Below are 18652 nucleotides of genomic sequence, written 5' to 3' on the forward strand. Positions count from 1 at the left end.
AGGGATTCCAATGGCTTTACAAGGGCCACTGTGCATAGGTTTTAGCAGTATGATCTTCCCCAAATCCCCACCTCCTGTGGAAGATGGAAATAACCTAAATGGAAAGTTCTTAATTGAATTTGGTTGTATAGGATTGCCTATTTTTTTAAATTAATATAGAATCAAAATATCAATAAGTAACTTGAAAAAATTTGCAAGTACAGTTTAGACAACTAAATAGGTATACAGAGATCTGTTCTGAATATTCCAGAGCCCACTCTGCTACTGACTCAGACAGCCTTCGTAGGTAATGTATTTCATTTCTGGATCTTCAAAATATGAAAAATAATATGGATTAGGCCCTAAGTTTAATGAATGGGAAGAATCGAGGGCTTTTAGTAAAAACAGCAATATGTAAACCATAGCCTATTTAATTATCTACTTTCCAAATGACAGAAGTTAACAAATTATATACAAAATTGATGTTTATGTTAGCAGGAAGGAGTTATGGAGTCTGAAACTGAAAAAGTAGATTTCTGTCTTGAACAACACACATTTCACTTCTGATGAAAATAAACTTTAGTTTACATTCTTTTATAGTACTTAGAATCCTGTATTCTGAAATTTAGTAGTGCTTTCATTTTTTTTAATGTTTATTTATTTTTTGAGAGAGAAAGACACAGAGCACGAGCAGGGAAGGGGCAGAGACAGAGGGAGACACAGAATCCGAAGCAGGCTCCAGGCTCTGAGCTGTCAGCACAGAGCCCTACATGGGGCTCAAACCCAGGAACTCCAAGATCATGACCTGAGCTGAAATTGGACGCTTAACCCACTGAGCCACCCAGACACCCCTAGTAGTGCTTTTGAATAAATTCAGTTCTATAAAACTATTGCTTATGAGCTTCTTAAAAATGGACATGGTACCTTTAAACTGGGTCTCTTTCGTTTTTCCCTTATGCCCAACAGAATTCCCAAGAAGGCTTTAACAACCGTAAAATGCTAACAGATGTTTCTGCTTAAAAGAGTTGAATCAATTTGTTATGAAATACCTTGTTTCCTTAGAATAAACACACACACCAGAGAACTGCCGTGAGGGTTGGGCCAATGACTGGAATTTGTTCAGTAAAACGCTCAACCTCTTTTCACTTGTAGATCCATGGATTAAAGACTCTAACATGCAGTGTTGGATCATAAGCTCCCAATTAAGCAATTATTAATTAGCAATTATTAAGTTCAAAGCAACATTTACTGAGCATAGAATTTTTAAAGTTGGAAAAAGCCTTAGAGATCTTCCTATGTAATCCCATCATTTTAGAGATAAAGAAACCACTACGCAGAGACACTAAATCACAAAACCCGAAACTAGCTCTCCTGACCCCGACTACAACTGTTTAATTCTTTATCATTGCTTAGAACTCATTACAGAGACAGTGTTATAATCTTCTATTTTGTCATCTGTACTAATGTGCCTAGGTCTGGTGTATCACAACTATACTGTTCCTGATTCCTGAGCATTTACGTTTTTAAAGGAGACAAACTTAAGTTAGCTGGTTATCTCAGTTGGTTAGAGCATGGTACTAATACAGTAGATAAAATCAGTTGCGTGCATTTCCTGTAGATCGTGATAATTAAAATCATGTACAAAAACTCAATATAAGTTAAACGTTTGGGTTTTTTGAAGTACACCACTAGGATAAATACGGCTTATTTTTCTTTCTCTGGTAGGTTTGTACCACTGAGTGATCAAAACAGAAAACTTGTGGAAGCCATAAAACAAGGTAAAATGGGTGTATTGCCTAGAATGGGGCAGGTTGAAGAATTCACGTTGCCAAGACAGAGATTTGTTACCAGCCGGTATGTTTAATTTAGGCCACATTCTTGAGCTCCAGGAATATGTGAAGTATAAACATGCATTGGATGAAGCTGATGAAAAAGGATGGTTTCCATTGCATGAAGCTGTGGTTCAACCCATTCAACAAATACTTGAAGTTGTTCTGGATGGTAAGAGAACATAAAATCTCTTTGACCCAACAGAAGCAAAAGAAGTTATGACTGATCCCATAACTTCCCATAACATAAAAAGCAAAAAGAAAGAGCAGAATAAAAGATAATTTTGCACATGGGAAAGAGAATACCCATGTTTTACACTCAGAATATAAGAACCAACACATTTTGTGAGTTTCAGCGTTCGCCCTTTGAATCCTTCTATGAATGTGATACAGTTGGCACAAAGATGTGGTTGTAACCTAAAAGTAATAAAAGCTTGTATATATCATGAATTAATTGATCTAAATATAAAACTTTTTGCTTTTGGGAGTCAGCATTTAATTTTTCATCTTGAACTATGTCTTCAGTTAACAGTTTCCAAAAGATCATTATCATGCACAAGTATATTTACAATATTTTGTACTTATATTGCACTAATTTTTTCATGGTGGAAACATGAATCAGTATCACAGTGAATCAACTTCACTGTTAAGTGAATTGACAGAGGGTTAAGTATTAATAATTTTGATGTTCTAACATAATATTTGTCACATCTAAGCAAATTTATTTTATTATTATTCTTTTAATGTTTATTTCTTTGAGAGAGAGAGAGAGAGAGAGAGAAAACATGAGCAGGGGAGGGGAAGAGAGAGAGCGAGACACAGAATCCAAAGCAGGCTCTAGGCTCTGAGCCGTCAGTACAGCAGGGCTCCAATTCACAAACTGCGAGATCATGACCTGAGCCAAAGTCAGGTGCTGAACCAACTGAGCCATCCAGGCACCCCTCAGCAACTTTTTAAATGTCTTGTAAGTGCCCTGTCTTTCAACCCTCAAGGGTGCTCCCTCATTCTGTGCTCTAGGAGGCAATCCTTGCTGCTTGATAATTGACTATCCAGCCAGCCAGCCAGAAGAAAACAAACAGCTAAACGGAGAGACAAATAGATGTAGAAGGTGATGATAAACATGGTATTTCTTTTCTAACATTTTCGGACAGTATTCAGATACATTCTCATTCTGACATTCACAGATTTTATTTGACAAAAATCAGTTTCAGGTGCAATTTAAATAATAATACAAAGGACCAGGGAGTTATTTTACAATTTTTATTTAAAAAAAAGAATATACAATCCACTAAAAAAATAAAAACAACCTTGGAACACAGATGTTGGTTTTCTAGCTGTCAAGTACATGCTCCTCTATGTATACTCACCATCCTTTGATAAACTTTAATCACATCTTTTAATATTTCCTTGCCATCAGTTGACTTTGTCTAATCCAAAGTATGTAATGTTGAATTACTCTGATCTTTGTAATATCCTTTAAGATTTTTAACTTTATACAATACTTTCATATCTCAGCATCCTACCAGACACTCTGGGAGTTCAAGACCTCTGAAGGAGAAACACCCTTGACTTTGGCGGTCAAAGCTGGTCTGGTGGAAAATGTAAGAACTTTACTAGAAAAGGGAGTGTGGCCAAACACCAAAAACGACAAAGGAGAGACGCCACTTCTGATTGGTAAATGATCTTCTTTTCTAGAACTTTCATAGTTTGAGACAAATGAATATTTAATAAGTATTTATTGGAAACCACTATGTATTGAAGTTATGTGACCTCATCTCCTTCTCTTCCCTGAGCTCCTCCCCTAACACCCATCTCATCTGCCTTATGATTTTGTTTTTTTAATCCTACAAAGAGGTCCAATGTGAAAGATCCTTCAGCACCAACTAAGTGCCGGATCCAATCTTGGAGTTTTGTGAAGCCAGAAGTGCCAGTTCTTTTTTTTTTTTTTTAATGTGTATTGATTTTTGAGAGAGACAGACAGAACGTGAGCGGGAGAGGGGCAGAGAGGAAGACACAGAATCCGAAGCAGGCTACAGGCTCTGGGCTGTCAGCACAGAGCCCCATGCGGGGTTCAAACTCAGGAACCATGAGATCATGACCTGAGCCAAAGTCGGACACTCAACCAACTGAGCCACCCAGGTGCCCTGAGCAGTGCCAGTTCTAAAGGAATATTCTCTAGGTGGTGTCCAGTTGTAAGTAAGGTTGCATGTGCAGCAGATAGCAAGAAGAAAGAAGCAGAAAGAGGGTTGGAAAGAGAGATTGAAGGTCCACATCAGAACAATGAAGCGTCAGCAGATTCTGATCACATAGATGCAGCAGTGGGCACCTATGAAGGGGTTCACAACTATGACACAAGGAATGATGGTAAACCTAAAGCTGTCATTTGTCAGTTTCTTCTCAGTCTGTGCATCCTGCTATTTCTGTTGACCAATAAAAATTGGCAAGTCTGTTTGTAAAAGTGAGATGAGATTAACTACAAATGACCAGAGATAACATTTCCTGTCATGTAGAGTTGTGGAATTTGTTACAATAACTGATGCTTTTTAGAAGTAAACCAAAACTCTTATCCTGGGCAGGTTCTATACATATGAAATGCATATTCACCTATGGTTACATCACCACTATTAATGCGATCTGTATTATTTTTAAAGGCACTTGCCATGGGGTATTTGCAATGACATCCATGTATGTGTTGTTGTTGCTATAAATAATTCTATAAATATCTGTAGATCTTTAATTTCTGCAAAAAAAAAAAAAAAAAGCACACACCTTTCCAGAGTTTGTATACTACCTTATTTTGCAAATGTAGAATTATTCTCTACTTGCTATCCTTAATTCACTTATGTAAAGCACAACTAAGTCATGATTATCCCTCATTTGATTTCTTTTTGCTTTTAATGCTTACAACAGAGCATTCAGTATTTATATATATTTCAAAGTTGCATGTGTCAGTTTCTCTACTCCAGAAATATCTGAAGTATGGGAAAGGAAGTTGATCATTATGTTATCAGAGTCAAAATAGAATTAACATTCAGAAATAATGTTAAAAGCTAAATGGTAAGAGGCGCCTGGGTGGCTCAGTCAGTTGAGCGTCCACCTTCAGCTCAGGTCATGATCTCATGATTCATTGGTTTGAGCCCCACGCCGGCTCTGTGCTTATAGCTCAGAGCCTGGAGTTGGCTTCAGATACTGTGTCCCCCTCTCTCTCTGCCCCTCCCCCACTTGCACTCTGTCTCTCAAAAATGAATAAACATTTAAAAAATTTTTTAAAAGCTAAATGGTAATTTCAAAGAGAAGACAAAAGTCTCAGGAAGGAACTTTTCTGAAGGTGTTCATTTATGTCCCCATCATCCACATACCTGGGGAAAAATTTTTTTCTTGGGTTACCTTCTCCCAGGACCTTCTTGGTGGAACCCATGTCAAGTATTTTTAGGTTCTATAGGAAAACAGATCATCTGTGGCACCTTCCCAGTTTTCTTTTTGACTCTGTAGGCTACTTTGAAATTTGCTACTCATAGTCCATTAACTTACAAAGAGGTAAAAGAAAAATATGTTGTTCTTTTTATTTTTATGTGTAATGTCATTTTTATTTTTCTTAGCCTGATGGCATTGTCTTTGTCTTTATTACAGAATATGCTTAGATGGAAAAAAAAAAAAAATCACTTTAGGTCTCTCCAGGGCCCTTCTTTGCTATCAGCCATCGGGGCCTTACTTGTGGTACTTTGATGTCTTACGGTCCATCACATGGTTACTTGCTGAGGGTTAGATATCTAATTTGTGATCATCTGACACTTAATGAGGGTATTTTGTGCTCACACTCCTTCTTTGCCCACTCCTCTGAAGTTGGTGTCACCTTTCTCTAGTTGGATAGCCACGAGATTGTCCTGGCCAGCAGGGTCCAGGGGATAGAGGAAGCCCGGGGAACCATGGGGCACAACATCTCAGTTCTGCTGCCCTTCTTGTCCCACATCCTCATGTCATTTACAGCTCAGTTAATTTTATTTCAGACACTGTCTTTCTCACAAATCAATACGCATCCTCTTCACTCCATCTCCTCTTTCAGTCTGCCCATCCTTGTCAAGAAGCCTCAGAAAAATATCTCTTCTCTAATTTGTATGTCTTAGGAGTCACAAGATAAATCACTGCTGATAATAAAAAAAACTACATGAGCAAAACATGCATATCAAGAAAAAGAAAGAAAATGACAGAAATTTGGGCACCTGGGTGGCTCAGTTGGTTAATCATCTGACTCTTGGTTCCTGCTCAGGTCATGATCTCACAGTTTGTGAGTTCAAGCCCCGCGTCGGGCTCTGCACTGACAGCTGGGAGCCTACCTGGGATTCTCTCTCTCTCCCTCTCTCTCTCTGCCTCTCTCCATGCATGCACGCTCTCTCTCAAAATAAATAAATAAACATAAAAAAGAGAAAATTATAGAAATTTAAGGTTAAAAGGAATAGTGCCAGCAAACTATAAAGTGTTTAAATGTGCCTATAATCTATGCAAAAGTCTCTAATTCCCTAACTTTTCAACTGAAGTTTGTTTCTTTAAGCATTATTGTTGAAGATATATGTATATATGTATATTTTTTGCTATATAAGTTATCTTAAGCTTTATTTTACTTAGTTATGTAACACAAATACTGTGCCTTATTAGTTTTCATTATTTCAGCCATTTATTGGTTAAGAATGTCTTCATGGGTTAGTTTGGGAGGTGTTCCCATGACTTCCATTATTATTCCTATCCAAAATAAAATAAATTATTAGTTCCAAAACAGTTAAACTGCAAGTAAAGTTTTATTTTTAAAATTATTTTAAGCTGAATGTGGCCTGTCTATGATATTTTCATGAAAAAAGACTAATATCTATAATCAACATGTTTTCTGGGTCAGACAAAAGGAAAACAGATCGCAATGGAAGAGATTCATTATTTGAATACATTTTTTCTAGAAAAAATGTAATAGGAGCAAGAAGATAAATGAGGACACATACCTCTTAGTTCATTTAGCTTATTGATGTTTTCTCTGCAATGACACCAGCTAGGATGAGGTAATTCACTATAATTAGAGCTGCCAGCGGCAGGTGGGTGATTCAGAGAAAGGCATTTGTCAACAGACTCTAGTGAGCAGGAGAAAAACTGAAATCTCACCACAGTGACGGCTTGCCTGCCTCCAAATTAAGTCTTCATCCTCTTGTCATGCCTTTGAGGGCCCTTTCCCTTGCTTTGGCCTGAGATGCTTTCTGTATTCTGCCCCCTTGCTCCCCAAGATGTTCTATGTGCCCCCCCCATCTCGTCCTGTATTTCCCAGCAAAGACCTGGATTCTGAGTCTCTCTTCAAATAGAAGACAATATAGGCTTCTTCCCTAAATTGTCAATTGCATGAGTGAGAACCAAGTCCATCTTTTCCCTGTTGTCCACAGGATCTGGCACAGTGCCTCTCATATAGCCAGAGCATATCAACTGAATGAATGAATGAATGAATGAACAAATGAGTGAGTGAATGTAATTGTATTTACCTCCATTTGCAGGGAGTAGCACTCGTCCTTCTCTGTTTCTTACTAAGATTTGACTTACTGATAAGAGACATTACGTCTTCCAGAATTATTTATACCTAAATTGGGACAATCTCTTAAATAATCCAAAGCCGAGTTGGGGGAAATTTTACCTGTAATTTCATCTGTTAGAAACAAGCAGAGGGGGAGAGCGACATACAATCTAGTGAATCCCCTACACTGCAGTACATTAGCTATCATAGACTTCACCTATTTAGAACATTGGACCTACCTGGATTCTAGACCTTCTCGTTGCTAACCTCCCATTAAGACCACAGGAAAGAGAAATTCATTTAATACGTGCTGCTATCTTTGGTGGAGGAAAAAAAATGTTTCTGGGGGGTGATGAGGGGACTTGATAAACATTATTCACACATGTGGCTCCAGGATCCTAGAAATGATGAAATTATATTAATAATAATAGTTATAATTTATTGAGCTCCTAGTATATACTAAGCATTTGCATACATTATTTAATTTGTACAACCCAACAGAGGATGTTATTTTCATTTCACTTATTTTCATTTTCTAAAGTTTAGAAAGAGTATACATAACATCCTATTTTAGAGATGTGCATGATTTCCATGAAAGTCTTATCCTCCTCAGGCCAGGGTCTTGAAAAGACATCATCTTGGGTGTGAGAAATAGAAGGAGTATGAAAACTACAATATTTTCTTATAGAAGAAGAAGGAATAGGTAATATCTATTTTGGCATTAAATTTAGTAGTTAGGGGCACCTGGGTGGCTCACTCAGTTAAGCATCCGACTTTGGCTCAGGTTACGATCTCATGGTTGAGGAGTTCGAGCCCAGCATCGTGCTGTTTGCTGTCAGCACAGAGCCCTTTTGGGATCGTCTTTCTCCCTCTCTCTGTGCCCCTCCCCTGCTTGTTCTCTCTCTCTCTCTCTCAAAAATAAATAAACATTCTTAAAAATTAAAAAATTAATTTAATAATGTTTCATACCATCTAAAGTATCCATGCCAATATGCCTACTGTTGATGTTCTTTTTGAAATCATCCTCCAGCTGTAAAAAAGGGCTCCTACGACATGGTGTTCACTCTGCTTAAACACAATGCCAGCCTTGACCAGCCCTGCATCAAGCGATGGTCAGCAATGCATGAAGCAGCCAAACAAGGCCGCAAAGATATCATAGCGCTGCTACTAAACCACGGAGGCAATGTCCACTTGAGAGACGGATTTGGAGTCACGCCGTTAGGTGTTGCTGCTGAGTATGGTCACTGTGATGTGTTGGAACACCTAATCCACAGAGGTATCTGAAAAGGAATTGCACATTCTTGCTGTTTCTCCTGTCCCTCAATTTCCTTTTCTCCATTCCTCATTGCCTCCCCTTTCTCTCCTGAATGTAACTGGGCCTCAGGCTTTTGTACCCAGCTCCTCGAGAAACCTCTTGAAAGTCCCCTCTTCCACAACTTAATTACACCCTATGCATCATGACCTACAAATCCGCCTACCCTTACTAAAACTTCTGGTCCTCAGTTTCCTCCTTTGTAAATAAAGGCTAGGGCCATATGCTCCTCCAAGGATCCTCTATGGAGAAAAAACTAACATTTTTGAGCCCCCCTCCCAACAACACAACCTCATTTAATTATCGTATGAACCCTATGAAATAAACGATATTTTACAGAGGAGGAGACAGATATTCATAGAAGTAGCTTGCCCCAGACTCTCTCAGTCTATAGCGGAGCCAGAATTCAAACCCTTCTTTCTCCCACATCATGACTCCTAGTCCTAATGTCACTTCGGACTCCTAGTCTGAATGTTATGCGGTTTGTGTTCTTTGATAATATTTTGTCTCATTTCCCTTCTGAGCTCCTTAAGGTATTCTTATTTTTTCATTTTGGATCTTCTGCTGGGTCACACACAGCACATAGAGGGCAGTTGTCGAAATGGAATAGAGTGTTAACATTGCCTTTAAATTTGAAAGGCTAACTACTTTTCTTGGGAGCATTTGTCTACCTTGTAAATTGACTTCTTGATTTCTCTTGCAAAGATTTTCTAATAAAATGAAACACACATGCATAATTGTTTATTGAAAATACTGAGAACACATCTGTTCTTAATCTTATACTTTTAATTTTAAGTCCTAGCCAGAAAGGAAAACAGCAGGTTATTATTAAGGCGACTGTCATGACAATTTCAAGATAACTCCAGTTATCATTCTGCCATATGTTTTATATTGCCAGGTGGTGATGTGTTTGCTTTGGCGGATGATGGGGCTTCAGTATTGTTTGAGGCAGCAGGAGGGGGCAATCCTGACTGCATTTCCCTCCTGCTGGAATATGGAGGAAGTGGAAATGTACCCAACAGAGCAGGGCATCTTCCAATACACCGAGCTGCCTACGAGGGACATTATCTGTGAGTACTAAATCATAAGAAGATCATTTTAAGTTGAAATATACAAAATTGTATGTACAGTAGAATCTCAAGTCTTATCTATTTAATACCTCCCAAAATCTGAAAAGAAAAAGACACACATTTCACAAGTTTTGAGTACATAAATATTTGTTTGATTTTTCCCTTTCTTTTTATATTCTGGTACTTTTCTAGAATTTCCACATTCAACTTATACCACTTTTATAATCAAAAATTTTTCTTTTAGAAGGAAGTAAGTTATAACTGAGAATTCTGCACAAACCACTTAAATATGCCTTTCTGTTTTGTTTTGGTTTTCAATGTGTTTAACAAAAAGCTACATGGTTTCTAAAACTTTTGCCTTTGACAAAGGACTTTGTTACAATGCCACCAGTATTACTCTAATTTTTATTAATACCTACAGGTATTATGATATAAGGTCAAATTTATCCTTGAATAGAGAAGTTTCATCATAAGTTCAGATTTCTTTATTCTTGGGGCGGGGGGAAGGTCGGATAGATTTTTAAATCACAAAATGTGCCACAATCAACACATCAATAGAAATCTACAATCACTATATTAAACCACCCACCATAAGAGGATGGCTTTAGGAAATTAAATATATTTTATAAGTTCAAAAACTTTGAAATCATTAGGCTTTAGCGCGTTCAGTGGCCACATTGGCTAAGTTAAGTGGCCAATGACACATAATTGACGCTAAGTGACATGTTGTTAAAGTTACCTGGATTTACTCCCAGTGTTCATAAATTCACACATGGTAGCTCTGAATTAGGCACAAGAGATCAAGTTATCCTTGCTGTGGCTCTCATGTGTGTCTAGTTGTTCAGGCAAGTGTGAAATTCACAACTGTTTATCACAGGTTCTTAGAAACCTAAGCTGTGGCGAGTTATCCCCATTGGACTGATAAAGGGTGATGGACTAATAAAGACTCTTTTTTTGTGGCTATTAATTCAATTGCAAGCTATATGGAGGGAGGCAGGATGTGCGTGGCCACTACTGAAGCATAGACTGCTCAGGAAGCAGTGAGAGAGAAGTAATAAATGAGAATTCAAAAGGCCTGGACTCCAGTCCTTGCTCCACATCCAGCTGTGTGACCTTGGACAAGTCATTTCACCTCTCCAGACTTCCTGTTGCTCTTCCGTTAAGTGAGGGGTTGGACTAAGCAATGTTCAAGGTCACGTCCTATGACTCCATAATTCTCATGGTCAAGATTATGAAGCATTCTTCTATGGGGTCAGATGAGCTAACCTTTCTTTTATATTTTTTTCATTAAATAGCTTTGGTTGTTTATAAATATTATGTTGTTCCAAAGAGAATTGGAAGACGGAGAGGGTTCCTAAGGAACCACAATTCTAGGACCAAACATAGGACATTGAGCATGTTGCCCAGGAATATTTAGAATGGGAAACTAAGAACAAAACTGAATTACACTAAACTAAGCAGTAAGCCAGTGGGCAAAGGTTAAATGTTAAATGTTTTGTATGAGGTTATCTAGAGAAAGTAAAAGAAGTTAAACAGGCTGCATTCACTTGTCTAGTGAGGAATCTGGTTTATTGAAATTCTTCATTTTCTTCATGCCATGTGGATATTTGACTTTTTTTTTTTAGTGCGCTGAAGTATCTTATCCCAATAACATCCAAAAATGCAATCCAGAAAAGTGGGCTAACACCAATTCACTCAGCAGCAGATGGACAAAATGTACAGTGCCTAGAGCTGCTTATTGAAAATGGCTTTGATGTCAATACCCTGCTTGCTGACCACATTTCCGAGAGCTATGATGATGAGCGGAAGACTGCGCTCTATTTTGCCGTTTCTAACAATGATATCCAGTGCACAGAAGTCCTTCTGGCTGCAGGTGCAGACCCAAACCTAGATCCCCTCAACTGTCTACTCGTGGCAGTGAGGGCCAATAACCATGAAATTGTCCGGCTGCTTCTCTCCCATGGAGCTAACGTCAATTGTTATTTTATGCGTGTGAATGACACACGTTTCCCCAGTGCCATTCAATATGCCCTAAATGACGAGGTAATGCTGAGGCTGTTGCTGAATAATGGCTATCAAGTGGAGATGTGCTTTGACTGCATGCATGGGAACATCTTTGGAAATTCATTTGTGTGGTCAGAGATAGAAGAAGAGGTACTACCGGGGTGGACATCTTGTGTAATAAAAGATAACCCGGTGAGTTACATCCTTTTCTTCTTCCTACTGGGTCATCATCCTAACTTTTGCTCATTTAGGGATATCACAAGAAAAGAAAAATCCACTCTTGTATTTTTCTTATTCTTGAATTTTTTTTGGCAATAATATGGGGAGATAAGCATAAAACTAGGCAAAAAAGATTAATTATTTTTCTTGAATTGGAAACTGAATGTAGAAGAAAATGAAAATGTATGCAATTAATAATTTATGCATATGTGGTGGAATATGGGAGATGGAAACATGGAGAGAAGAATCATGGAAAGCAACCTGATTCTTCCATGCTCTTGACTGCAATCACATCAAAGTCATGCACATAGCTTCAGGGCTCATAGTTTCCTAGATGCAAGCAAACGATTTCTTTTTCTTTTTTGTTCATTACAAGGAGGGTACTTGTATTTTCCATAAGAAGACAACAATAGTAATTTTTCATAGCAAAATTGAGTGCTTATGTATATAGTATATTAAATGTACTACTAAATTAAATTTTATCAATTCTCTCAGTTTTGTGAGTTTATTACAGTTCCTTGGATGAAACACTTGGTAGGCAGCGTTATTCGTGTATTAATTGATTACATGGATTATATCCCTCTGTGTGCTAAACTGAAGTCTGCACTACAACTACAGAGAGAATGGCCAGAAATCCGTCAAATACTAGGTAAAAAAAAAAAAAAAAAAAAAAAAAAAAAAGTTTTGCCTATAATTTTTTTTATGAAGAATGTATACAGGGGAAGTTTCTTAATGTCATATTTGATACTTTTTCTGTGCTACTTTGTTTTCAGAATTATCCAGGTGTTTAAAAATCATCCTTAATACTTCCTCTGATAAGGATGCTAAGTTCTGGCTTTTCTTGACAGTTTCCAAATCTTTAATTGTATAATGAGTAATACTATAACTATATTAACATTTGACAAACATATTAAAAAAAAACTTCTATAAGACTATAAGATACATAGACTCATCTCCATGTGGGCAGGCATCTGTTTTGTTTGTTTTTGTATTCTCAAGACTTAGCATGATACCTAGTGAGTAGTAAATAATAAATACCAAGTAAATGGATGAATGGAATGAATTAGAGTTAGCCTCTTTGATATGCTCTCTCTCAGGTCTTTATTGACAAACTCCTATCAAAAGTTTGTCTTATAGGCTGGCTATTTTGTATTTAGGTTAAAGTTTAGTTTATAATAAAAGTGAATCATATTATAAATACGAACTAAGACTAAGGGCAATTACAAAACAGTTTGGACCCTATAAATTCTTTTTTCTTTTTTAGATGTTAAGTAATTCTGAAGCTCACTAATGTTTGGAAACCAGTATTTTATTTTTATTTTATTTTATTTTATTTTATTTTATTTTATTTTATTTTATTTTATTTTATTTTATAAGCTCTATGCCCTACATGGGGCTTGAACTCATGATCCCAAGGTCAAGAGTTACCTGCCCCACCAACTGAGCCAGCCAGGCCCCCTGGACCCTATAAATTCTTGAAACTGACCTGTTAAGTCTCCCTTTCTGAACCACAGCCCACATTGGGAATAAAATCAAAATCAAGCAGGACAGAGCCATGAGAAACTCCAGACAAAAGGAGGGGCAGCAAACAGAACCAAGAAACCTCAGGAGCAAGCCACTATTTTAGATCATTGCAAGAAGACAACAGAATAGGGAGTTCTGTAAAGTCAGAAGAGCTACCTTAGACCAAGCATCCTTCTAAAACTTCAGGAAAACTAATGTCACGTCAAAATGAGCAACAGAAAATTATCACAGTCAAGTTTCATATAAATTTATTATAAGAAAAAATAGGAAGAGGAACAGAATAATATCCTCACAGACAAGAAAGCACACTAGAAAAGCACACCCTCAGGACAGATGAAAACTAAAAACTTAATTTCAAAATGGGTTAAACAGTGTAAGGAAAATGATATAAGACACAAAAGAACCACACAAGTTCTGAATTACAAAACTTCAGAAATGAGATAACAACTAAGGAAGGAACTTGACATAAAAAGAAAAAAATAATTTCTTTTTTAGAAAATTAATTTCAAATATAAGGCTGAACCAGTATGAAGTCAAGAACTAACAAGGCAATAGATAATACCTTCAGAGAAACAGAAGTTGGAACAGAAGAAATAAAATCTATTTATTTTAAATGAAATAGAAATAAAGGAATAAACCAAAGCATTTGAAATGCAGCGACAGATATTAAAGACAGGTAATAAAGAGTAAAGAAAGGAATAATAGGGTTCCTTGAAAAGGAAAACCAACAAATCTCCTGTTTGAGGGAACAGAACAAATACAAAAACTATATTACCAAAAAAAATCTGTGATGAAAAGACAAAACCACAAATTACTATATTCTTTGGTCATGTAGGCAAAAACAATGGACTTATGGGGGAAAAATCAGATTCTCTCAGGTAATATTGTTCCTCTGATCGCCTTCTGAAGAATCCACTAGGAAACGAGCTTCAGACAAACCAAAATGAGAAGAGGTAATGACATAAGGACTAGTACTGAGCATTAGACAGAATACCAAGACTAACTGCTATTTAAAAGAGAGAAGATACAATATGTAGGGTTGCATGGCCAGATAATGTGGGTATGACACAACTATTTTAAAACAGAGAGAGCGGGGGTGCCTGGATGGCACAGTCAGTTGAGTGTCCGACTTCGGCTCAGGTTATGATTTCATGGTTCATGAGTTCAAGCCTCGCGTTGGGCTCTGTGCTGACATCTCAGAGCCTGGAGCCTGCTTTGGACTCTTTGTCTCCCGTTCCCTCTGCCCCTCACCCACTCACACTCTGTCTCTGTCTCTCTCTCTCTCAAAAATAAATAAACATTAGAAATAAATAAATAAAACGGAGAGAGTACACACAAAAACATTTTTTTAAGGTTTTATTTTTAAGTAATCTCTACACCCTATGTGAGGCTTGAACTAACCCCGAGACAAGGAGTTACATACTCCACTGACCAGGCCAGCCAGGCGCCCCTACACAAAAACATTCTTTAAAGATATCAAATTATCTGATGGTGGCATAATAACAGAACTAATGTTATTTGAGAATGAGAGATGCATTTAGTAAGTGAATGATTGTGGGATATTCTAACTCTATTATTCTTTGTATCCTTGAGAACCAGTTTATCTGTGTGGAAGAAAGGAAATACAGATGTAATATGTTAAAAAAAAAACAAACATCTTTTAGCTTGACCTTGAATTGGAAGAATCAATATGAACTCAAGCTATTTTACCTGGGGTGTGTGTGTGTGTGTGTGTGTCTACAAAAAAAGGCTTAGAAATAAAGACAGACTGAGTAGCAATTAACATCCCCAGTACCCAGACTGTGGTCTTGAAATATCATTTCCTAGAAAAAGAAATGGATGATTTCAGGTCTCAGGAAGCAGTGTACAAGACAAGCCTGGAATATGTGTCATTCCACGTTGCAAACAAGCCCACAAAGCCTACAAGAGCATGCCAAAAGAATTCAGGAGCCAACTTGAAGAGGCTCCTACTGGCCAAAGATGGGACAATTAAGCTTCCAAAGGGTAATTATATCAATAAGTTGAAATCAATTAAATATGCTTAAGTATGATATTTTAAAAATTGATCAACTCCAGATGATAAGAAAATCAATTCATTATCTTGAAAGCTCATAAAGGAAAAGATCTAAGCATTTATTCTGTCTTACCTATGTGATTTGTGTCACTGGTAACCAAAAAGTAGAGGAGAAACAGCGTCTCTTTATACAAGTATTCCAACCAATAAATGAAAAAGAAATGATAAAACTAGCTGTCACCATTTTGCAACCCCCAGTCAGCTAATGGATGTGGTCACTGAGCATCAGCTGTTCCTATTATCTCACTATGTGGCCCTTGATGAAAGAACACAGCACCAGCTATAGTTTTTCCCAAGAGATCAAACCTGAGTCTGCTCAAGTCTCTGCATCCAGCTATCAATTTGCCAAAACCAGAAATGGAGGTGAAGCACGGAGCTGCACCATGAAAATGCAATCAGCAAAATTTAGGCTGTGGGAAACTGCTGGGCTTTTTGGTTCTTAAAAGATTAATTGAAGGGAAGAGAAGGGGATGGAAAGAAGAGGATGGATTAAAAGAGATTTAAAGGTCATATCAGATTTTTAAAAAATATTTCCAATACAATAGCACAGGAATGGCACACTTCGATGATGAAGCTCTAAAGGAAGTGATTACGGGGGCACCTGGCTGGCTCAGTCGGTGGAGTGTGCGACTCTTGATCTCGGGGTTGTAAGTTCGAGCCCCATGTTGGGTGCAGAGGTTACTTTAAAAAATAAATAAAAAATAAAGGAAGTGATTACCACAAAAGTCAGAATAGTGGTAACTTATAGGGGAGGAATGAATAAAGATTGCAATGAGTTATGGAGGAAATTATGGGGCAGCTGGAGAAATTCTATTCACGACCTGGGGGGTGATTGAACATATTCATCTCATAATCACTGATAATGACTCATAAAGCTATACATGTGTGTAGTTACTTATATTTTATTTTTACAATAAAGAGGTTAAAACATTTTGGAGACTGTAAGGAAAAAAAAAAACCCAAAGTCTTAAATACCTTAACTACCCAAGGTTAAAGACCTGGAAAACAAAGCAAAGATTTGAACCCTTGTCTGTCTTCCCTCAAACCAGTCTCTCCAACACTGCTGTGCTTCCTGTCATAGGCAGAACAGAGTTCGCTTCTAACTGCTAATTAATTGTCCATGTGTTTTTATTACAAAAGAATAACAATTCTGCTGACTTTAGAAAGGAAATCTAAGGAGGAAGAAGACCAAGGTGGTGTTTTGTTGTTTCAGTCATACATTAACGTAGCTGGAGTGGAAGTCAGTTGAATGCTGTGAGCGTGGTTAACCACTGGATGTCAGGATTCCTCCAGACATATGTGAGGCGGTGTCTTTGTTAAAGAAGAAAATAAAATGCAATTTATTTTTTTTAAATGGACTTATCTTGCCTACTTGGGTAATAATAATTATGACTTCATAGTTTTTGAAAAACACTGTTTTAATTTTTTGAGAAGGTAATCACAAAGGTAATAGAAATATGATGTCTTTTATTCCTGAACTGAGTGATAGTTCACATTATGAATGGTTACAAAGTACCAAGCAGTTTTCTAATACTCTACATAAATTAATTTGATCTTCAAACAACACTATGAGGTAGGTCCCATTGTTATCCACATTTCACAGGTGAGAATACTGAGATCACAGAGGTCAAGTTCAAAGTCACACAGATACCAAGTGGCAGAGCCAGGATTTAAATCTATGTCAACCGTCCAAAGCCCACAACTAAAACCATGTACTCCACTGCCCTTTCATTAGCTCATACTGCTGGGATAATGTATCAGTGTTGTAATATAGATAAAGAGTTGAAAATAAAGACTAATATCAGATATTTAAGTGATGTTAGATTAAAAAAAAAAAACAAAATATTTAAGTATCAGAAACTGAAACAAACCTGAGATTGAATTATATACACATGGAATCATTTCATCATGAGCTCGATCTCACGACAGTGAGGTCATGACCTGAGCCAAAATCAAGAGTTAGACGCTTACCCGACTGAACCACTCAGGTGCAGCATTTGTTTTCTTAAGCCAATTCCATTCATTCATTTAACATGTCCTGGCTCAACATCCACTATGAGCCAGACTGTCTTCCTGACACTGAAACAAGCTAAGTGTCTTCATGGAGACTATTCTGGAGCAGTGGTCTGGGATGCTTAATTACACTTTGAATTTCTTTTAAAATCGCCAGTTGCTAAATGTATACATATCTGACTTTTAGAATGACACTATTAATGTTATTCTAAACCACAACGTAACTTACAAGTCAATCCACGATACTGTTTTTATTTTTTGCTTGTTTTTTCCCCATCATTTTAGAGAATCCTTGCTCGTTAAAGCATTTGTGTCGGTTAAAAATTCGAAGACTTATGGGTCTCCAACGACTCTGCCAGCCGGCCTCAATGGAGAAGCTCCCTCTACCACCAACCATTCGAAGATATATATTATTTAAAGAGTATGATCTCTATGGACAAGAACTAAAATTGCCATAATTTAAAAAATAATATTTTCAAATGTGATTTTAAAAGTATTTTAAAATGGGATTCCTTCAGAATTTCTTGGAATCATTTTACATTCTTAAATGTATTTAAATCCATTAACAATTTTATAATGATCATGTGTTCTTATGGGGACACGGTATTTTACATCTTTAGAAACCTTTACATTGTGATTTTTTTAAGCTGGTCAGTATTTTGTACGTGAATTTCTATTAATTATCTTCACTTCCAACAAGTCTTCAACTTCTCCCTATCAAGTGTCTCCTACCATATACATCTCTGCTGTGTTTATAAAACAAACAAACAACCACTTTCTCAAACCCACATCTCCAGCCAGTTGCTGGCTCTTTCCTTTCTTTTATACCCATACTGCATAAAAGAGCTCCTTCCTGCCTGCAGATGCACACTCCATAATCTGGCTTGGGCTCCCTCCACTGCCTTTCGCAAGGTCTTTAACAACTGCCTTGTTGCTAATTTCAAAGGGCTTTCTTCAGTCCTTTCAACGGATTCCTGCAGCATCTGGCACTGCCGTCTGCTCTCTCCGTAAAATGGTTTTCTCTTAGCTTTCAAGACACCTTGCTCTCTTGGCTCTCCTCCCATCTCCCTGGCTGGCCACTTTGTC

At 37.3% G+C, this 18652-nt stretch overlaps 1 protein-coding gene across 5 annotated transcripts in view; it reads left to right on the forward strand.

Moving 5' to 3' along the window:
- ASB15 (ankyrin repeat and SOCS box containing 15) overlaps positions 1-18283 on the forward strand; it is a 59169-nt gene extending 40886 nt beyond the window's left edge. For 3 of the 5 annotated variants that reach the window (XM_060632999.3, XM_060633000.3, XM_060632997.3), the window contains 9 exons: positions 1705-1757; positions 1849-1980; positions 3324-3482; positions 8381-8626; positions 9561-9732; positions 11358-11928; positions 12451-12604; positions 15307-15483; positions 17852-18283. In XM_060632999.3, the coding sequence (XP_060488982.2) occupies positions 1705-1757; positions 1849-1980; positions 3324-3482; positions 8381-8626; positions 9561-9732; positions 11358-11928; positions 12451-12604; positions 15307-15483; positions 17852-18024 (1837 nt within the window). In that variant the 3' untranslated portion in view covers positions 18025-18283. The remainder of the gene's footprint in view (positions 1-1704; positions 1758-1848; positions 1981-3323; positions 3483-8380; positions 8627-9560; positions 9733-11357; positions 11929-12450; positions 12605-15306; positions 15484-17851) is intronic. The other 2 variants (XM_060633001.3, XM_060633004.3) reach the window with 2 other exon arrangements.
- Positions 18284-18652: the final 369 nt, after the last annotated feature.

The sequence above is a fragment of the Panthera onca genome, chromosome A2, assembly GCF_046562875.1.
Source record: "Panthera onca isolate mPanOnc1 chromosome A2, mPanOnc1 haplotype 2, whole genome shotgun sequence".
In the NCBI taxonomy this organism is placed as follows: Eukaryota; Metazoa; Chordata; class Mammalia; order Carnivora; family Felidae; genus Panthera; species Panthera onca.